This window comes from Halichoerus grypus, chromosome 12 (assembly GCF_964656455.1).
Source record: "Halichoerus grypus chromosome 12, mHalGry1.hap1.1, whole genome shotgun sequence".
Classification (NCBI taxonomy): Eukaryota; Metazoa; Chordata; class Mammalia; order Carnivora; family Phocidae; genus Halichoerus; species Halichoerus grypus.
Window position 1 is genome coordinate 78,562,172 of NC_135723.1, and position 23,363 is coordinate 78,585,534.

Here is a 23,363-nt window from a genome sequence, read left to right on the forward strand (position 1 = left end):
CTGGAAATCCGCAACGCGGAAGACCGTCTTCCCCTCCTCTGTCTTCTGCCTCTTACGGTTCTCCCGGCTTCCCTTTTCTCTGCAAAACCCCTATGCAAAACTGGCCATATTCTATAACTTGCAATCCAACCCCTCAGTAGTTCGCGGTTGTTATTTACATTGATTTCTAGAGCTTTTAATTAAACCTGTAAGGGCAGGAACTTAAGCGGAGAAAACATCCACTTTTTCAAGTAGGCAGCAAATTCTGCCCCCACCTGCCCCCCAATTGCTGCCCCATAAAAGGTAAATTGTAATCCCCTTGGCTCCTCCACGTCCCTTACTATCCTTTTAAAGCTGGATTCTTCAATTATCCATTGAAATGGAGAACAACCAACCTTTCCCCCTTTCTAAGAAAGTTCTTCGTAAGTACTTTTACCACCAATTTGTCCAGACATTTCGAGGGCTGGAATAAAGGATTCCAGTTTCCTGCCCTGCTTTGACCTCCTCAGCCAGGGTGCCTTCGTCTGGGGAAGGCCACACAGCTAGTGTACTCCTTGTTAACCTGAACAGATGGTGGCAGTTCCCTTTGCCTTGAATTGTTTTTCTGTGAAATGGGACTAAATCAAAGCCCGCTTCATTCTTGGGAGGCTTGGAGATTGAAAAGAGATTTTAAAATAAACCACTTTACATATGAAAAGCTATCTATCATCTTGTTAAAAAGTTAGGCTATAAACTTTTCCAAAATATTTTTCAGACAACTGTATTTAAAAAACAACCCTTCTGCTCAATGATTCAGTTTCTGGTTAAATACATGGACATGTTAAAATACACAGAAAGAATCACATTTGCTAAATTATTTTTCACAACTTTGAGGATTTTTCCTTATCGTTGGGGGCCTGCTCTCCCACATTCAGTCCTGAGGTCCCCAGGGGACACTTTCTTCTGTAGAATGATGAATTAACCTCTCACAAAAGCTTTTCAAAAATCCCAGTTTGATTAAAGCAGATTTCATCTCTTTAGAAGCAGTTAATGCATTTCTAAAATTAATCAACTTTCTGATAGACTATCCTAATTATATGAAAGAACACACCTAGCAATCACACAATGTAACAACAACAACAACAACAACAACAAAACAACTGGGCAGTTTGAATGAATGACAGTGAATGAAGTTCTTCAATAACTTTGAAGTGTGTTTTTAAAAAAATTATTACCGGGCGTTGGGGGTGGGGAGGATCTAACAAAGCTCTCTCTTGCCACCATCTGCGCTACCCCAGCCTTTCCATGTTCCACTTTCCACTTTCTGAAATACAGTCCTGTTGGGTTCTGCCTTTTTCCTATGTAACCTCTTTTTAATGAAACTTTTCCTACCTCCCTACCAAAATCTTCTTCCAAAGTTACAATTAGTTTTGCTTCCTTGGTATTTTAGGGAAATGCCCTAAACAACAAATTTCAGCATTTAAATGTTTCTTTCTGCCAATCACACCCAAGAGAGGTGTTACTTGTTGGGTGTTAGCAAGGAAGTAGTGTTAAAAGACAAACTAGAATTGATTTAAAGCAGAAAAGGAAATAATTTGACACACCACTTTTAATTTTTGCAAAGCTACACATTTTGTGTAGGGGCTCCATAAAGAAGTCTGTCAGAGCCCAAGAAAGGGTAACTACCCTGCCTGATGATTCTTGAATTCGAAATCAACTCTTCACTTCCTCTCTGACTTGAGAACCACTGATCCTAGGGATGGAAAAAGATTTTAGACCATTTGAGAATATGTTTATTTGCTACATTTTAGGAGTCACCCACAAATAAGCACATAAACACAGTAACTCTTAATGTAAAGTTGCGAAGTACAGGGAGCTTAAAGGCATCTGTGGTATTCTGGAGTGGTGTGTGTGGTGTGTGTGTGTCAAATTCTTCCCTGCATCTGGAACCACAAGCTGAAGGCAGGCTACCTTAAAGGAATGATGAAGATGGGAAACATCTCTCCCGTTAAAAAAGTAGCTCTAGTCCCAGCCCAAAGCAGGGCGAGGCGTCTTTCCCTTTCTGAAGCGATGAGTTTCTGCCTCCCCAAGGCCACCAAGTGCCTGGCCCTGGCACCACCAGGGCACGCATCTTCCTCCTCACGGACACGCTGGGATGTGACCCTGGGGCATGGCCGCGGCCCGGACTGGTCTCCAAGTTATTGGAGCCTTCTAGGGCTGTCAGTTCAGCACTCCAGGCCAGGCCTCGGTGCTGACTGCCACCCTCAGCGTCTGCCGTTTTTGCTCGGCTTCCGTGGCTGAGGCCAGCTTGGGGCACGCTGGGGCGGTTTGCTTTCGTCTGCTTCTCTCTCGGTTCCGCTGCGCATTTTCCAAGCGCTCCCTGTGTGCGCATCTCTGGTCTGAGACGCAGGACGACAATCTAGGCCTCCTTAAACTTTGGAAAACATTAATGAACACCAATTTGTCCCTTAAATTCTTTTGAACTTAACCTACTGGCTACAGGCCGAGGTCTGAGATTCCTTGCCTATAGGTCTAGCATCTCTGGATCATACTTGTCTGGTTTCAGAGCCCCTGACCAACATCATCCCCTTGTGGCCCAAAGACACGTCTCCAGCTGCCTCCCCTCTTCCCAGCCACTGCTCCAGGGGCTGCTCTCCGCGATGCCGGCCCTTTCAGCAGACCCAAGTAGGTTTGCCCCTCCCCGTCTGCTCCTCTCCTCCCACTTGGCCAGCCTTATATATAACCCTGGAACCGGACAATTCTAGCCAGTCCACTGACACGCCAGGGACCGGGCTGAAGATCCGTTGGAGCGGGCTGTGATCTAGAAGGACCCTGAAACCAGCCCGGGGAGAATGGCCAGAGAGTGGTGGTTGCACGTTGGCAGAGGCAGGCCTGCCACGATTTCTTTTCAATCCATTCCTCACGAAGAACTAGTTAGTACTGGCCACAACTTATTACATGCCTCTAATTCTGACAACCACCTTCCTGATTAAGTGGCCGTTTTACAGAGAAGTTAAGTGACTCGCCCAAGGACATAGAGCTCAGACGCGGGCAAGAGGGGTAGCCGTTAGGAGGCAAACCCAGGTTTTTCTGGCTCCAAGGCCCTGCTTACTACGATTTCCCAAGCTGTGTCATGTGCACCTGGTTCTGGGCATTTCTTTAAATCAGGGGTCTTCTTCATTTGGGAAACACATCGAGTTCTCCTTCTCCCCCTTCCTCTTTTCTCAGTAGTATACTCTCACACTCCAGTGCCTATTCCCTTAAAATAATGGCATATTGCACACGGACAAAGGGCGCGACTGACTGTCACTCATGACCTCGGGAACCCAGGCTCAGAGCGTTGTGCTCAGTCTGTATCCGCTTCTGTTCCTTTAAGTATCTTCCTTCTGCGTCACAGAGAAGAGCAGATTAAGGCATCTCTGCACCCCACCTTTCAGCCAACGCTGGGGGAAAAGCCTCACCCTTGGAAGGGGGATGGTGGGCAGCCGCCCGCCGCGCACTTCGGGGACTGCGGGCGTCCCAGCTCCCTTTCGCCTCCTCCCGGCTGCCCAGGCCCCTCCGGGGTACCGGAGCCAACTGAGCCGTCCGCTTTCCCCGAAAGTTCCTGCCCGGCCGGCGAGCAGAGCTTGGAAGGAAAAGGAGACCCGCATAGCCCCGGGGCAGAGCGTGGGGATGAGGTAGGGGGACCCCATGTAAAGATAGGGTGAGCACTGTCTTCCAGAACTCCCACAAATCAGGCTTCCAAATTCCGCACACAACTAGTCCACGGGTTTTTTTTTTTTTCTTGGCGCGGGTGGGACGAGAGGAGGGCTGCGGGTGGGGGCGCGGGCGGGCGGTGGGGGCAGAGCGCGCAGGGGCCCACCCGCTTGCTCCCCGCCGGCGGCGCGCGAACGGCTCGCAGGAACATCGCTCTATCACCTCCCTTTGGGGACCCGGACCGGGAAGTTTCCATTTTCTGTTTGGGGAGTAAGACATAAAGGCGGCCGAGCTCTTGCTCGAATCTCCTGGCTCCGGTCTTTCTACGAAACGCGTGGCGGGAGGGGCTGGGAAGGTCGGCTCTGAGCTCCGGCTCGCGGGAATCCCGCGCACGGCCGGCCTGCGCCCCCGCGCCCCGGGCCAGCCCCAGGTCCCCGCAGGTTTTGGCTGGGGGGGGGGGGTTGGGGGCACGCGCCTCCCGGACTGCAGACTGTCGCAGCAGGGAGGGGCTCCATGAACAGCGATGGCAGGGTGACCTCCTTCCCACCAAGCGCACCTTCCAGGAGCTCACGGACCCTCTCACCCGAAGTCTTCGCGGGCGAAGGAGGGCGACGCCGGGCCAGGCCGGGCTCTGACCGTGGGGGCGGGGTGGGAGCCCTGAGACACTTTGCACCGGCGTTTACTGCGAAAGTAGCAGGAAATCCTTTCTGCAGAGCGAGGGACAATGAACAAGAACTAAGGGGAATTCAAGTGGAAAATCCGTGAATACAAGAACGACCCACAGCTGGAGCTGAGAAGTTTACGTTAAGCAGTGCGTGGTTCTTTCCCTTTCCAGGAAAAGGCGTTATTATTATTTTTCTCCATGAGTTTGGAGAAACTTTCCTTTTAGACGTGTTATTTAACAGGCCCATTCCAGCTGGATATTGGACTGTATTAGGTATTTTCTCCCGCAACACTTCTTAAACTGCGCAAAGAATGCACTTTTTGGCCCTTCCCCCAAACCATTTAGGAGGGTAGAGCTATTTGAGTTAAAAATGATTTTCACTTTAAAAGTTTTTTAAGATTTGTTAGGCTTTCGATTAAATCCCTTTTAATGAAATAAGTTAAAGAATAACAACACTTGGCTTCCTTTAATAGACAGATGCTTGGGCGTTCACCCTAACAGTCACACACACCGATGAACAATTATTAAGTCATTTCAAGCAATTTGTAGTTATGTTGAAGAGAATTTCTGGGCAAAATCCCAAAAATGACTTTTCATTCTTTTTCAATTACTTTATAAATTTCTCTTCATACACCCTTCTGTGGCTCAAAGGTTAGTTCACAAAGTCGTGGTAGACTCGTGAACATCTCCACTACCTGCCTTTGGCTCCGTCCTCCCTGTGGAAGCCACTGGAGGTTGGACTGGGGAATGGAGCTTTTAGAAACCCCCTGGGTACAGAAGCGAAGGAGCAGAGAACATCCAAGTCTGCAGAGAAACCACAGGAGGCTGGCCAGCAAAGAGGGCCAGCAGCCAGGTGAAATAGCTCAGGTCAGCAGCAGGACCCTCCTGACCCCAAGTGCTTTCCCCTGCATATCTGAATGGATTAGCTAGGTATTTCCTTGACTATCTATATATATGGCTGGGGGGGGGGGCATCAGTCATTCATCATTCATATTTTAGGACAATATGGGCCAATTACTCAGAGATGAGCTGTATCAAAGACACAGACATTTAGGGGAAAACAAGGATGGGTGATTTCCAAGTATACAGCCATTTGAGCTTGCAGCAGCAAGCATGGGGAGGGTACCACTGAGTTTAGGGTAGCATGACTCGACACCTGGCGGCCCAAAGACAGGATGCTATTGGATGTGAGGGCGGAGAGAGGGAAAGAAAGCATTCCAGGACAAACTGCCTTCCCACAATACTGAGTTGGGAGAGTTAGTCTCTAATCCAGGAAAAGGGAAGAAATCTCCTTTCATGTTTATCTTGTATCACAGGAGGTCTTACCCCTAGGACCCAGATTTGAGCCGAAACCAGTATCATATAATAACTAGATCAAATGGATTTTTGTGGGCTAGCCCAGCTACTGAGGCACCATTTATAACACCATAAGAGAATGAATTTGGAGGTCTAAGAAGTTGTTTCACTTCCAAAATTCCAGAACTAGAGTTTACACAAATTCAAGGATACCTCCAGTTATTTTGTATTAACTTACCTCATTTAAAAATTACTTATGAATGTAGTAGCACAATATGCCAGGACATTTTAGGAAAAAAACACAAAAACTAAAATTCATAAATTATAAAGTGTAATATTACTATCTTTCAAAATTATAGCAAGAAAATACTGTGGGGGAAGAAATAACTATTAACTAATATGTCAACTGCTAGTTAAATCACTAGCACTCCTAGTATTACTTATTATTAGTTAACACTAACTGCTAATGTTAGTAATACGAAAGTATGTGGTCAGCATTACCTTTGCTATGGAAATATGCTGTCATAATAACTTATTCTTTTAACAAGTGTGTGTGCCTATTAGGTGTAAAGCAGTGTTAATATCTTTTACTCATCTGATTGTAGACAAAACAAAACAAAAAAATAAACAAAAACACAGAGCCAAATTGTTGGGATGTTTGTAATACTGCAAACATTTTTTACTGCATTTAATTTATATAAGTCTAATAAATACAGAAGTGGTTTTGACCAAATAGATTTTTATTGCCTGCAAGCTGTTACACTTAGAAGTAGGAGAATGCGGTATGCTGATGGCAGCGCATTTACTACCTTATGCTTTGGGATTTTTTTTTTTAAACTTGAAAGATATGTTCAGAATAGAACAAGACACAAGCTGATGGAGGATCTAGTCTATATTTGGTTTGGCAGTCCTTTAAGCCGGCAGATGAATTCAGAGTACTAAGAACCAAGGTTAAAGTTTTTACACACATCACAACAATGGCAAATTAACTACGAAAAAAAAACAAACAACCCTGACACAGAAATGATAAACTATTAAATACACACCATTTTAACAAGGGTACAATGGAGCTGGCACAGTGATCCGAAGTGGCTTCTTCTCACAATGTCTACTATGAGAAACGCAGATCTCATTTCACACAGAGGACACTACTTCGATGTAATTACAGAAGAAAAAGTCAAAGCTTCTAAAAAAACCAAAAAATCATGTTCCAATCACAAACAAAGCCAAAGCTCATTTTAGGTCAAGCTACACAGAAGAGGCTGGATGTTAAAAACAAAAACCAAAAAAACTTGGCATTTTCCCCTTTTCCTCTGCTTCCAGGTTGACTCTTTACAAAGTGGAGGGGAATACAAGCATTTTTATTGGGTCCAGACAATCAATGTAATTACAAAGACAGGTACAAAATAAACAAGGTCAACATCCTCCTTCTTCCTACAGCACTGGCGGTTATCAGCCTTCTTCTTCATCACTGTCTTTCATGGTGATGCCCTGAAGTCCTCCTCCTTCTGAGACAGAGGCTGTAGCCTCCTCCACCGTTAACCGTCTGTGCAGAGTATCATAGGTCTTACTGTTCAGTGTGCCTTCTAACACACCCTGCAGTCGGAAGTCCCTGTATGTTTTCTGGAGGAAGAAGAGAGAATCTGCTTAGATAACTTATGGATTGTATGCGTGGATGTCAATATGTATGTCTGTATGTATATATCCTCAGTTGGCATTTCAAAGATGATCTTGGACAATTCACTAATGGATTCCGATTCTAGCTGCCCGTGTCAATCAACTTGTTGGTGTATTTCTGGGGAGAAAATGAAATGAGACTTCGGATACTGCTTTTCAAACTAGAATCACTCTGAATGGATCAAAATGTTGTGACAGATGACAAAGAGCTTTTCTCCAAAATATTCCTGATTGCACAGACTTTACTATTTGAATGACTTGTAACAAATGATATGCACTGACATACATTTTTAATATGAAGGAATTCTCGGTTTTTCAGTTCCTATAATACCGAAAAATACATTTTATAAAATGCATTAGCTTTTTGGGGGGAGGTGTGGAGGGACAGAATTACTCCTATTATCAGTAAAAGAAATTTGCATTTTCCGTATTTCTGAATTATAACATTTATTATATGTACCATTGGGTAAAAATGTGTGTACACCTAAAAGTCTGTATGAATTCTGCCCTTTCCTTTTGAAATCCCCTTGGAATGTGAAGTGTCAAATTCTGGCATAAAGCTTCCATAGATGGGCTAATAAAACATGTATTTATATTTTCTGTGAAAAGTATATTATTTGATGTATAGGGGCGCCTGGGTGGCTCAGTCGTTAAGCGTCTGCCTTCAGCTCAGGTCGTGATCCCAGAGTCCTGGGATCGAGCCCTGCATAGGGCTCCCTGCTCGGCGGGAAGCCTACTTCTCCCTCTCCCACTCCCCCTGCTTGTGTTCCTTCTCTCGCTGTGTCTCTCTCTGTCAAATAAATAAATAAGAATCTTTAAAAAAAAAAAATAGAACAAACATCATGTTAGCGTTTATGTAGTGATTCCTAAGAACAGTGACAAGAACAACAGAACACTGGGCTCTGCGGCACAGAAGATACATCACCTACAAAGCTTCCCTTATTTCACTTATCCCCTTAAGTGCAATCTTCCTCAGATATGATTTTTCTATGGCCAATTACATTATTGATTTTTAAATGAAGATATCCCATTGCATGGAGGCACTTCTAAGGCTGTTTTTAATGCTAAATATCTTTTAAGATTTTGTTTACTGTCCTAGGTTACATTTAGAATAGTAAGCATTCAGATGTCAATGGACTGGCCCTCAAGTATCAGTATCTATCAACGTGCCACTGTTTTGTTCTGAATGATTTCTAGTGGGCACTTCTTTTGTTGTTTGCTTTATACTTAATAGATGAAAAACGTCAAATAAGAAGGAATGTTGTACTTCCTGGCCCGATATTATAAGTCCAGTGGCTGAAAATTAACATTAAGGGATGCTTGATTTCCCTCAACATAATATATAGAAGGAAACTTTTAATATTCACACAGTTGAATTGAAGGTACTTATTCGTATGAGGTAGGAAATGCTGATGATGAATGGCATCTTAATCCCCTTGATATACACAGCTGGCTTAGTAACAGACTTTGGGGAAGGAGTAAATCCATTATAAGATCGAGGGACCATTGGTATTTCACATTTTATCTTCCTGTCTTCTTTACGCTGACTTACGCCCCCAGTATCATTCCAAGTTTCAGAGGTGATATGCCAAAAGCAGTATGGAGGGTGAATAATTGATAATCACTTGTTATAAATTAAATTTATATTTGAAAAGTTCACCACCAAAGTACACCAAAAGTACACTGAACTGTGAGAAATATGGTACAGTATCGGATGTCAGTATCTTAACAGCAAATAAAAATTTGATTCAGAGACTGTTTTTTTCCCTTAAATGATCAAAACTATTTTTTACTTACGTTTTAATATTTTAAGACACCTACACCCCACCATCCTCACATTCTCTTTCTAAGCTGTTACCTTATTATTACTAAGGTGGTACTCTTTTACACCAAAACTTAGGTAATTCGCATCAAAACCCATAGAAATAGCTCTAAAAAGCAAGTTTTGTCCAGAAAATCTGGTACCTGATATACATAGTATTATTACCACAGATTTGTGTGCAAGGCTGTAACTGTTTAATAGTTCCATTAAAAATATATCAAGCACACAAAATATTCATGTACAGATAATGCATCGGACATGAAGTACAATTGTTCCGCTGACAATTATATACTGAGTTTGTGAATCCTACTTTATTTTATTAGAATTGACTTTCCTTAGACTTAGCTTAATTGTCAGTATGTCGGTGAGGACAGATTTGTATTGTGGATCTGCAGTCCTGAAAGCTTTCTAATTTACATGTAATTAAGACTCTGCTTCCTTATTTTATCACTAGGCAATAAGCAGTTAGGGGAGCTGCAGGACAGGTATCCCTGCTCTCTCTCTCTCTTAGAATTCATAAAATGTTATTGACTCTTGGACATCCTCTGTGGCTGCCAACAAAGGTCTGCTGGGTCTTATTTAAGACAAGGGCCTGCCATAGGGTGCTGCTGCTCACTTGTCTTTTCTCTTAGTAAAAGAGGCAGCTGATTTATGTTAACTGCTTTTTATTTTATTTTATTTTTATATGTTAACTGCTTTTTAAATGTCATACGGCCACTAGGGAGAATGCAAATCCATCAGCCATTGTGATTTTTTGAAGATTCTATTTTTCTCCCTTCCTCAATACATCATTCTGATGTTAAAACCTCGCGAATAATTTCTTAGTCCTAAACTCTTCGTGAAGCTCTTAGGGGAATTTGTTTTTTCTCAGCGAGCAACATGAATGAACCAATTAGTATCTAAGTGTCTTTGTGGGGCAAAGTTAGCTATCACGTACAGCTTGAGGGCATCCGTGGGCACAGATGTCTCCGCTGGGCAAAGAAGAATGACGACGCCCGCGAGTAGTAAGGACTAGGCTGCCAGAGTCGAGCAGCTTGGCTCCTGGGTAGAATGCGCTACTCTGTGGTAACATGCTGGCTTACTCTAAGTGATGTGGATGGAAGGAAAGCCTACTCGGGGACCTTCACAATTGTCTACATTGCTATTTAACAGCTTCTTAAATTCACTGAAAAATGAACATTATAAATATAACCATAGAGGTTCTGAAGAACTTTGAATCTATGTATGAAATTGGTTAAAGTCTGTTTACATTCAAAGTAGGAAAAGGAACAATTAAAACATTAAATTATTAATTTATCCTGATTTTCACTGTGAAAATAATAATTTTTAATTATTAAATAAAGCTCTACGATTTGATTAAGTGTATCAACCAAAGAAAGCATTGGCTGAGTCTGGGGACCTGCTTGCAAAAAACAAAGCATGGGAAGTCAAACATATTCATGAAATTTATTTTCATATTTATCTCTCTTGACTATTGGTCGCCCATAATGAAGACTATGTTAAAATAAGATAAATTGATTGGCTTAGAGTACAATGGAAATGTCACCGTATAATTCATGACATTACCATTTTATTCTGCTAAAATATTCATTGCTGCTTGATCTTTAATTGTAATGACAATGTGAATATGAGAAGAGGAATAACTTTGAAAGAAACAAATGATGGGCTAGTGAACAATAGAGACTTCTATTCTGAAAACAGAGAACAATTTATCAACGAATACCAATCAACTGACTAGGTCCTTTCTGACATCTTGAATGCAATAGATACTAACTTGAAAATATGGCTGATCGTAAGGATAAGCAGCTAATCCCAATATTAGTCACAGTACAGACTGCAACCTTAACATACATATATATTTAGAAAGTATACACAGATAACCCAGATTCTCCTTTATGAAAAACAAGCTTCATTTGGAAGCTCTCCAGGTCACATTTATAGAAACAAGGAAGAAACACTGCAGAAATGAAGGCAAATATGAATGGATCCTAGTATGCTTTCAGTTTCTTTGTAAAATAAATAGTACCTGGTAAGAAGGGCTCTGGACCAAAGATATTTTGTCCATTGAAATGTAATATGTCTAGTAGTATTAAAAATTAGTGAGTGGCTATAATTTTACTTGTTATTTATGACTAATCGTGATTGCTATTACCGTGAGATGATAGGTCTGGTCTTATGTTCTAGCAGATTTGCCGATTTCTCACTTTAGAATGGAACTTTCCTGTTTATGGTTCTTTCGAATCTGAGATAACCTGTGTGGCTATGGCACAGAAGAACATGTATTCTAATTAGGCTGTAGGAACCTAGAGGATGATGGGAAATATTTTAATGTGGCTAAAACTTAATGATGTAATGCAATAGTTCTTCTCAAACTTTAACATCAGAATCATCTGGAGGGCTTGTCAATATATCGATTGCTGGGCCCCACTCAGAGTTTCTGATTCAGTAGGTCTGGGGTGGGGCCTGATAATTTGCATACCTGACAAGTTCCCAGGCGATGGTGATAACGACAGGTCAGGAATGACACTAAGAACCACTGAGTATGTGTGTATGTCATATATGCACATACATGCACATAAAAAGAAACATATATATGTGCCTGTATATACATATACGTATATGGGCACATATACATACAGATCTAGATCTCTCTCTATATATGGTATATATATCTCATTTGATAAATGGCACTAAAATGCAAGTGAAGGTCATCTTTTTAAAAGAACAGATGATTCTCATTAGCTTAGAGTTACGTTTTTAGGCATAAGGTTGGATTTGTCTCAATTTTAAGAAAAAGTTATACTTACGGCAAATTTTGTGTTTCCACTAGAATTTACAAAGTGTGAAAAATCATGTTAAATATATGATTTTAAAGCCCTTACTAAATATAATATGTACACTGTTAACCTTTTCTCTTGAAGAGCAAAAGTCAAAATGGCCTTGCTTATGTGACGTGACACCTGTTGGTTGTCTGGGATGGTCCCCAACACTCACACTGATCATCTCTTCTATGTGAGACGGGGCGTGCTTCCAAAGGAAGTCAGGCAGGGACAGTGTGACTTTCGTGTCAGTATGTAACGAAATAGTGGAGACTCTCCTTACGCTGTGGACAAACACAATTCAAAAGCCCTCATAATGACATGCGATCCTAATAAATATGAAAGAAATGCATTAGGAGAAAACATCTCTGTAATCAAGAAAATTAATACCAAATTACTGTGGACCTACTACAATCAGGTAAATGTGCCCGAGGTTTTATGTATATTATCTTAAAATGCTATTACTTAATAAAATATCTTTTATTAGGGCAGAAAAGATAAATTAAAACTGACTTAATAATCTAACTGAAAATATAAGTGAACAGTAGCCTAGCACTGCCGAGAGTGATGTTTTTAAAGTACTTAGATCCACTCAGTTACATCAAACACAATTTTTTTGTATGTCAATATCTAGCCATTACTCTTGATAGCTTGGTGGGCAATTCCCATCTAAACACATTTTGTTTACCTTCACAATCTTGATGAGCGTCTTCAGTTGGTAAATATGAAGCTGAAGGTCTAATCTATCAGCCAGCCAGACACAAATGACTTTCATGGAGCTGCTGTACCATTGCTGGAAAGAAGGATGGGGCAGAGGGGAGGAGAACAAAACAGAGAAACAGCCTCTGCAGTATTCATGTAACAGATTCGGTAATGAGGGGCTAATGACACACTCTGCAATGACCACAGATCAGCACTTGAAGTCAATAATGCTATAATTTCCTATTAACAGAATTGTACGTTTTGCTGGAAAATCTGCTAAGTTGACCTAGGCTGTTCTCTCCATGAATTAACATGAGTCTTTCAGCTGTAACATATTCATGGGAAACCGTGTTCCTGTGCTCGCAGCCTAGTGGCATGCTTTGTGATCTGTAGGTAACAATGGGCACTAAATACATGTTATGGGACTGAATGGACTCCCAAGCAGCAGGAAAAAGCAGGTGAATTATTTTCGAAGGGAAATTTCTTATTAGCCTGTACGTTATGTAAAAATCAAACAATAGATGCGTCATGCCATGACACATGCAGTCAATACCTAGAAATAACCTGTTACAGAAGCGATGGGAAAGCGTTACCACGGCTTACTAGCCAGAGATCCTCAATCACACCCTTATCTACTGTTGGTTGTGAACTATTTGTCAAGATGTTTGAAACCCACCTAAAATAAAGATTTGGGACCTCAGGAGGGAATTTTATCAGGATGGAATTGCTGTGTCTAAAGAATCAAAAAGAAGAGGTCAGTTGACTAAATCACAAAAGAATTTGTTTCATTTTGCTAGTGTTTTTGGAGGGTTCATATTTTTTCCTCTTTATTACCACTCTCTTGAGGGGAAAAATCAAAATTCTTCTCTAATGTAATTTCCTGCTCCTATGTAATGTCTAGGAGAATAGTAAAATAAGATACTATGTGTTTTGTTTTTAAAAGGCAATCTACCATTAGTAGTGACATTTTAAGGGATTCGCTACTACATGCTAGAGCTAGGTTTAGGTAATACCGTAAAAATGATAATGCTGCTCATCCAGGTAACTGTAAGAAATAGCAAAGTCCATTCAGCACTTAGGAAATGACGGGAGTTTTTGAAAGAGAAGGGATTTTGTGTCTTGTTTGTATACAGAAATACAGTGACACCATATAGATCACGTACGTGTGGTGCACGTGTGCTTAGGTATTCAAACACAAGAGAAAAATCTTAAAAAATATTTTTCTTCCATAATAAAGTAGTAAATTCAATTGCTAAGAGAAATCTTATGTGATACAAGTCTGAAATTCATCTGGACTTGTATTTATTAACATTGTTCCGATAAAATTTAGTATAAGAAATGGTATTTTAAGCATACATTAAACATGAATCAGTTTCACATTTCGCTAGACTTATTTCTATTAATTTGTTAGTGCACTGAACATACATGCATAAAATGAGATAGGTAATTAAAATGAATAACTGATTTGCTAAATATTATGATAGCACATAGATGAATGAAAATTTCAGGTTTTAAAAATGTGAGATAGGCTATGATTTTAAAAAATGTTATTCATGTACCTGATTTTGCTCTTTCCTAATGATTGTTTTCTTCATTTTCCAGACATTATAAAAGTATCAGAAATAAGTTTTATGAAAATAAGATACACCCTAAATTCTTAAAAAATATAAACTGCTAATGAATTCAGTACTTCAGCTGACAGTAATTTCCAATAGTATTTAAATCCTATACTTCTTTATTTCAAATTATTTATAGCCTCAACATCTTGAGTTCTATTTTAACACCGGTAAACACTCTCAGGTATTGGCGATAGTGAATATGAGATACTAAATTAAGACTCTCACCCTTACACCAGGCTCCAGATAATTTGAAAGCTAAAACGTAGTCATAATGGTTATGACTCTTAAACTATAGTCCTTCTGTAAGAGATAATATTTTTTTTGTTGGGGGGAACAAAATATGATATATGAAGTCTAGCATAACATACTAGTTAATCTGTCTGTCAGACTGTAAAGTTACTATATCTATGGTAAGTTGTATGAATTTGAGGGAAATGAAAACATTTCTTAAAATTTCTCCACCATATGCACCTTTATGTTTTTAAAAAATCCTTACATAATTTAAAGTTAACTCATTTTCCCATTACACATAAGTGATACTTATGATTAAGTGATAATCAAAAGGATATCTAACGTAACACAGACATTTATTACTAATAGCACTTCTTTAACACAATGCCAAAATTGTAATTTTAGAGATAAACAAGTTGGGAATAAAATGATCAGAAGTTAACCAAAAAACAGAGAGGAAAAGAGAACCATTGTAAAGTAAAAAGCTTCAGCTACTTTACCATCATCTTAGTTTTAAAGGCAACCAATTACTTGATAAGGAAAATTCTATAAGAAAAATTATCCTTTTCAGATAAAAATGCATTATTTTTTGGTTCCCAAGTCAAAGCATTTTGAAGATTTTCAGCTAAATTAAGCAATTAAGAGAAAGCAGCACTTCAGCTTAGAGTTTCTGTTGCTACTAACAACAAGCTAACAACAAAAAACGCACTAGGACTGCTTCTTTCTGTATATGGTGAAGTAGACACAGAAACACACACACTCCAAGCAAACAAATAAGCAAACCAACAAAACCGCCAAACAGAAATCTCCAGCATTTTCCTATTGCTGGTGCTGGAATTGATATGTTCCTCTTTTGGGGGCTGGAATATAGTAGGTCCCGTTTTTTTCATCTTGACACAAAATTCAAAGGTAGGTTAGCTTCATTTTCCCCCACCCCAAACAAAACCAACACCCCCCAATGCAAACAAACAACAAAAAAAGAAACATTCGAAAAGGGTGAATGTGCAGTAAAGTCTGAACGTTAGCAAATGTCCTTTCATTTTGGAAAAGCTAATTTTCTAAAACAATTTGATTGACTCTTCACTTTTTCCCTTCAGGGTATGACAGGGAAGGGGCTCTGCAGTTCGCACTGAAGTCACGGGTATGGCATTACTGCTTCCTTCTTTGCTTTGGTCTGCTTAGGAGGAGAGCAGTAAGTGTATATTCTACATTTTTTTTCTACATGAATCCATGACAGTAGCCTACCACTTTAACAAAAAATGTGTTTTTTTTTTTTTTTTCTTTCTGTGGTTCATTCAACTCCTGTAAGGGCATGCATTACTCACTTCATTTTCTTGAGATATTTCTTTTAAAGCAAAAATAAAAGAAAAGGAAAGGCTAGGGTTGACTCTGTGAGACCCCTGTATTTATTCACACTTATTGTGCATGACTGTAGACTGGTAAATCATATTAGCAGCCCGTCTCCCCATCAAGCTGCTACTTGCTTTCCAGCCCTGGGAAGGTTCAACAAATCAACAGGAGCACGGAAAACAGAACATCAGTCTAATCTAGTGTTTAAGGTGAAGTTTTCAAACCCAATCTAAGAAGATCTTTAGAGCAAGCAACAAGCTGAAGGGCTCAGAAGGTGGTATTGACAATGAAAGAGTGTTGAAATATTGAGAAGCGCAGCACTTGTGCATTTTTAATAACAAGAGGGTCAACAAGGACACAGCTCCCTCAGTGCCGGGAGTTGCCACTGACTATGGAAATTGCCACACCGGGGCTATAAACGCTTGCAGTTCATCAGCTTTCTTAAACAGTTCATCAGCTTTCTTAAACACCCTGAACCCCCTCAGTGGACCTTTAGTCTTGAATTAACAAACCAAAGCAATGAAAGAGGGTGCAGTCTGAATGGCTGGCATTGATCCCCAACTGTGTCAGCACTGCTACAGGCCCTGAAAAACTCTCTCCATTGTCAATAGAAATTGACAAACCTCCTCTCCTAAATAGTGCAGCTGAGCCGGGCGGGATCCATGCAGCTGTAAAGGGCTCTGCTCTTGGGGCCGGGGAGCACTCACAATGGAACAAGCATGAGCTCTTTGTCAGTCCCAGACTCGGCAATTTTCTAACAAGGATTAAAGTTGTTTCTCCGCGGTGCTGGTGAAAAGAGATTTAGCAACATACCGTGCTTTCTTCATGCAAGTTAAAGAGAAGTAGTTAAGGAATTTCATTATTCTGTTGACCAGGGGAAATATAAAACAAATATATTAAACATGCACAACTCTCTTTCCTGCCGAATTTGTAATGTTTTTTGAGGATGAGTCAATTAAGTAAAACACTCTTTGCCTGGAAACGAGCACTTCACATTTATTTTGGAAATTTTATTTTTAAAAAGTCCAGCTGCTGGCCACCTGGAATGAGGTCTCAATACATACTAATGCACAATGCCTTTAGACCCTCTGTGGCTGATATTCCTAAATCTGAATCACGAGACCACATAGGGTTTATATATCACGGCTGCTTCAAGCAAATGATTTCTATCAGAATGTGGCTTCTGATGATGATGGCAAAGCAGAAATAGCTGCTTTGCTAGGAACAAATCTGTGATAAATTTTCTGCTTAAGTGTTTAGCTTTTTATTGATTATGAATTGGTACAACTAGTTGATATATTTTCATTCTTCTCCAGCTATGCTCAACCCAATAGGTGAACAACAGAAAAAAACAAAACAAAACAAAAAACAATCCAACACTTCTTAGTGCACTGAGATCTGGAATGGCTAAATTTCCACAGTATGTATGTATTTCTTCATTTATTTCAAGGGAAGCTGTCGTTTCATAAGTGTTGAGTCACCAAGCTGAAGTAAAATACCATCTAGAAAATGTCATTTTAGGAAACTATCTTTCAAATGCTAAGTTGAATTGAATAAAAGAACAAATAACATTTTTGCAATGCTGAAGGTTTTGATAAGTTTGATAAATATAAGACATTCTTTAGGATCATTTTGTAGCTTTGGAGAGTGACAAAATATTTAGAAACATTAATGCCCTACGGTTTGACCAGTATATTAAAAAGTAAACATAAATGCTTCATCGTACATTGTGTGTTCCTTTTGTCAACAGCGCATTTCATAGAACTAAATTCGTGGCCAGTCACTTCCCATTTCCAAACACTAAAACGCAAATTTTATATTAATGGTAAATTTGAAACAATAACACCAACATTCCCCCCCAAGCCCCACCCCTGCATGAGGCATCTCACTGAAACGATGCTATGTGTTTCCACAAAACAGACTCCTGAGACACAAGCATCTATAAAGTTTTAATTGTGAATTTTTGTTGGCTTGGAATATGAGTAAGGGCTACATTTCAGGAAAACTGAAACCAGTCTATTATGGTTAAAAATATAGGAAGTGTTCAACTCAACCTACAGCTATCAACATTCCCAGCTAGACCCAGAGCCATTCATGGGGGAAAGATAGAGACCTGCCTCTGAACATGGCCGCTGAGGGCTGGCTGTCCACACACCGGAGGACATCAATACAGAAGCCCAGAAGACAGAAGGGCCAACACCTTTTATGCTATTTGCCTGATTGAGCCCATCATAGCTTCCTTTTTATGTCTCAGTTTTCTCCTCTGTCATATGAAGGATAGATTATGTGAATCTAGCTTTTAATAAGATTCTGATGTTCTCCAGAAATACTAAATTAGATTTGATTATCAGAATAAAGGACACGATTAGAACCAATACAGCTTGTGATTCTTGTAAGAATGAACTGCAGGGAAAAGCCAAATTATCACACCTTTTCCCTTTTATATGGTGCTTAAATACAGCTTTATTCTTTAAAAAAAAAAAAAAATGCAAGTCTAGAGGTCCAGAACCTTCTATCACTTGCTATTTTTGTCTGTTTTTAAATTACTTATTTTGGTCTTTTTTTTTTTTTAGATTTTATTTATTTATTTGACACAGAGAGAGAGAGAGCGCACAGGGGGAGCGGCAGGCAGAGGGAGAAGGGGAAGCAGACTTCCCATGGAGCAGGGAGCCCCATGTGGGACTCGATCCCAGGACCCTGGGGATCATGACCTGAGCTGAAGGCAGACGCTTAACCAACTGAGCCACCCAGGTGCCCTCATTTTGGCCTTTAAATGAGGCACAAACATATTATAAAAATGAAACAATCAGGTGTCATGAGGAATGAATGAGATTTCTAACGAATTGTCAGGTGCAGTTATTCATGTCTGTTATTTTTATGGATTCTGATTACAAAGGCATCTGATATATTTGTTAAGTCTTCCCTGGGAAATTTAAGTGCATCAGTTAAAATTTCGTTTAATTCTTACAACAACCAGGGGTGCCTGGGTGGCTCAGTTGGTTAAGTGTCTGCCTTCGGCTCAGGTCATTATCCCGGGGTCCTGGGATCGAGCCCCGCATCAGGCTCCCTGCTCAGCGGGGAGCCTGCCTCTCCCTCTCCCCCGGCTTGTGCTCTCTCTTTCTCAAATAAATAAATAAAATCTTAAAAAAAAAATTATTCTACAACAACCTTCATGAAATGGCTATGATTATTCCCATGTTGCATATGTGGAAACTGAGCTTATATGGGTGGAAAATTGACTTTAGATTAAGCATGTTATTCAGGTTTATACACTAAGTGGCATTTATATCTTATATCTTATTTATAAGATATAATTTATATCTTATATCCATGCTTCAGAGTCTGTACTCACGACTGCTAGGTTATTCCATTTCCTTCTAGAAACCAGTCTGTTCTGTCAATAAAATCTCTGATTCTTTAAGGGTAGTTCCCTACTTCCAGCAGACAACTAAGAAATCAATCTCCACTATTCTTGGGGGTTCTTGATAGTCATTATAACACAGTAAACAGGAAATGTTTATTAATTGTTTCAAAGAAGTGTACCACATTTTCTTGAGAGTTAAAACAATCTACATTTCCAAAGACTAAAGATATCTGTAAACCTAATAATATATAAGGGGAATAAATTCTTTCAAGAACCATACTTCCTGTTAGGATAACCAACCAAATGGCTCTTGTGCTAGGCCATTCCCATATGTCCCATTAAGATTTTTTTTAAGTCATCTCTATGCCCAACGTGGGGCTCAAACTCACGAGCCTAAGATCAAGTGACCCACGTCCTACTCAGCCAGCTAGGTGTCCCCCATTCTTAAGATGTTTCAAAGTGCTATACATTTTAATGCTTAGGAATACTGGGAAGGGTTCCCCCTCTCCCCCACTGTAACAAAACAATGCAAGGTGGGAAAGAAATCCTTGGTTCATTCATAAGGGGGCTCGATCTATATATACAGCTTTCTTTTTTTTTTTTTTTTAAACATAGAACAGAGGAGTATTTGATTCATGTCTTTCTTTTTCCATGTTCAATAACCTCATACTCAGGGTGGTTTTCATTTTCTACCTCTATCAGGAAGTCTGCAAAGGAGAGTTTATGAGCACTTTGATGTCTGTTAAGAAAATGTAGAAAGTGCTAATAACATGGGAGGATTGACATATAGTAGGATAGTAGGTACCTATTACGTTTGTTGAATGCTGAAAAAACTTTCCTGTTCTTGAAGTTAATACTTCTGCTCCCACATTTTCTCTTTTAAAAAAATGTAGGGGTGCCTGGCTGGCTCAGTCAATAGAACATCTGACTCTTGATCTCAGTGTCATGAGTTTGAGCCCCACGCTGGGTGTAGAGATTACTTAAAAAAAAAAAAAAAACCTGACAAAAAATGTACAAATACCAAGATATTTCTAGGTGAATTAGATCCTCTTCAGTTACAAAATAGAACAAGTTATATAACAAGATAAATTTCATAAATTGGGAGTTGTACAAGCTCTTTTCTGCTACTATTTCATTCATCCAAAATTCCCTTCATTCCAAAATGTCCTGAAAATATTGTTATTAAACTAGCCTATCTTTTCCTCCACTGCACAAAGACATTAAAGTTAACACTATTCTAGGGGCGCCTGGGTGGCTCAGTCAGTTGAGCGCCTGACTCTTGGTTTCGGCTCAGGTCATAATCTCAGGGTCCTGGCATCGAGCCCCAAGCCCTGTGTCTCCCCCTCCCCTTTGCCCCTCCCCCTCCTTGCCCTCACTCATGCACGCTCTCTCTCAAAAAAAAAATAAATCTTTCAAATCAAATCAAATCAATACTGTTCTTTATTATTCATGATTACCAAGCAGCTAAGTGCCTCTGTCATTTTCTTCTGGGGTTCTTTTCCTGGTGTTAGAAAGATTATAAGTGACGATTTCAGATAACCAGTTGTTCCCCTCTCTCCTACTTCATGAGAAATGATGGGATGCATGTTGGTTTGACTAGTTTTTTGACTGAAATGACTAATCACAATCACTGGTTTGGCCAAACTCAGCAGTCAATCCAGTTTCACTGCTGCAGAGACCAGTTTGGGGCACATCTCCAGTGCATAGTTCATTTGGGCACAATGCCCTTTTCATCTGGTTGAATGACTCATTTTGAATACTATGTATAAAATTTTGGTCAATATTGCATTTAAATTCATACGTAGGATCTGAATAAAAATAAATCAGGCTCCTGGAATGGCTATTGAATGGCACTGTGTGAGAGAAAATCTAGGGCTGAGAATTAACGATTAGCAGGTCTTTCTGTTTCAGTTTCCTTACAAAAATGGAAAACAATCATTCCCAAATTACTTTTTGAGAGTGCTGTAAGGACTGGACTAACTAGCTCCCATTCTGTCTCCAACTCATGGGCCACTCCCACAGGATCCATTCTCAGCGAGCTGAATGAACTGCTGCTCTCCTGAATGTTGGGTTTCTCCAAATCTCGGATTTCTGGGAACGTCAGTCCCTCCACCTGGACTTTTATCCCCAAGTATGTTTCCCTGGCCAGATCTATGTCAACCCTTGAGATTCATTTCAACCACTATTTCTGCTAGGAAGCCAATACTATCTCTTACTAGGCAGAATCAGATGCTCCCATATTTTCTGCTCCTCGAACTCTGTACAGACATCTATAAAAATATTGCATAATGTGCTATATGGCTGCCCAACGGGTGGGTTGTGTGTAAACCCAAGGCAGCAACCAGGTCTTATTTTTATTGCTATCTCCAGGCCTCAGCAGACTGGCACAGAGCATGCATTGCATATTTGCTGAAGGACTGAATGCTTTTAAATATTTGGAGATAGAAAGTACTACATGTATAATAATGACAGTGCAGTTTTTTAACAGAGAGAGGGTAGGAGAGTATCAGAGCCAGGCTGTTGACTTGATTCACATGTTTCAGGAACAGAAAAAGAGCTGAACAGATGTGAAAGTTGTGGAAATCACCAAAAGGTAAACAATTGCATTTGGCTAAAGAAATTGAACATAGGACCAAACAGAGTTTTAAATGAGACGGTCTGATTTCATTTTAAGGGATGAATTAAATAAAGGAGATAGTACCCCCATGTCTAGGGACATACATGAGTGCCCACATACATACTCTTACACATCAAGTATAATACTACGCGCTCAGATGTGCTCAGCTCTGTCACGTGAGCAGGGAGCTGCCTCTCCAGCATACGCTTAGGGGTACTGGTCCCCATTCCTGGGGGTTATCTAAGGCTGTGGGGCATATCTGGAGTATGGGTGGCAGTGCTGCCTGTGCATTTTTCCCACCAAGTAACATGTCTTGCGTGACTTCTATACTTGTTGGCTTTGTGAGCTATTTTTTTTTTTTTAAAGGCAGAAAAATATCACTGCTATGGCATTGTTGACTTCAGTCTAAGGGAACATGAGAACTCTCCTGGGACTTGAAATAAGCCTGGCTTTGAGCAAAGAACCCATGAAGGGTAGAGAGGAAGAGTGTGCCCTTAGCTGGTAGTCATGGAGCTAGGTACAAACCTTGCATTGGCCCTAACTTTTGGCAAGTTTCCAATCTTCCACTTGAAACGGACAGATAAATAAGTGAATTTCATGATCACTATTATCTCTTTTGAAAGGGAATTAAATTTTAATTCTAAATTTTAGTTTAGTTCATTTGAAAGAAAATATGTTAATATCTATTCAATAGATGAAAATGTAAAACATTTTAATGAGAAATTCACTTTTTCAATAGACCCATTTGATCCTAAGAATGTAAGCTCCCTTAAGTCAGGGACTGGGGATATCTTCTTTAATGTTGCCACACACTGTGGCCTCTACGGAGTAAGTATTGGTTGGATGAATAATTGATTAATAAGAGGAGTTTCGATTTCCTATTTTAATTAGGATCCACTGTCACCGTGACAGAGATACCCAACTCTGTGGGACAAAACAATGCCAAACCCGTTTTATGCCAGTATTCTCCACCATGCTTTACACATAGTAATTGAACGGTGAATTGGAGGTTTCCTTATGCATCTAAAACAACAACTGAATGGACATTCTCCATCAATAAACATATACATTATATGCATATAGTTCGGGCAGTAACTGAGGGGAAAGTCAACACAAAGAAATGTGGGGAGTATATGTAACCACATTTATGAGGATCTGTAGAGCAAAAGTATGGGAATGTTATTTATTAGAATGCACAGTAGGAACATGGCTTGAAAGAATCTTGTTCAGCCACATTCAAACACTGCATCCCATTCTTGACTCAAAACCCTAAGCATGACAGAGAATGCTTAGAGAAGTTTCAAAGGACAGCCACAAAGATGATTAAAGGGCTAGGAAAGGGGCCTATGAAGGGAAGTGAAACAAATAGGGATTATTTATCCCGGAGTAGACCAGTATGACAAGTGCCTTAATAACAGTCTTCATATATAGGAAGGATTATTCCCAAGAGGATGCTGGCTATGTTTTTTTCTCCACTAAGAGGAAAAGGGGAAATGGGTTTAAAAAATAGCATGAAGAATTTAGGTGAGATGGGGTTGGAACTTTACT

At 40.1% G+C, this 23,363-nt stretch overlaps 1 protein-coding gene across 10 annotated transcripts in view; it reads right to left on the reverse strand.

The window, feature by feature from the left end:
- Window positions 1-6,335: 6,335 nt before the first annotated feature.
- The window catches only part of CADPS2 (calcium dependent secretion activator 2), a 518,420-nt gene continuing 501,392 nt past the window's right edge, over window positions 6,336-23,363 (reverse strand). For all 10 annotated transcript variants that reach the window (XM_078059524.1, XM_078059520.1, XM_078059523.1 and 7 more), the window contains 2 exons: window positions 12,621-12,725; window positions 6,336-7,237 (listed from right to left, as the gene is read on the reverse strand). In XM_078059524.1, the coding sequence (XP_077915650.1) occupies window positions 7,067-7,237; window positions 12,621-12,725 (276 nt within the window). In that variant the 3' untranslated portion in view covers window positions 6,336-7,066. The remainder of the gene's footprint in view (window positions 7,238-12,620; window positions 12,726-23,363) is intronic.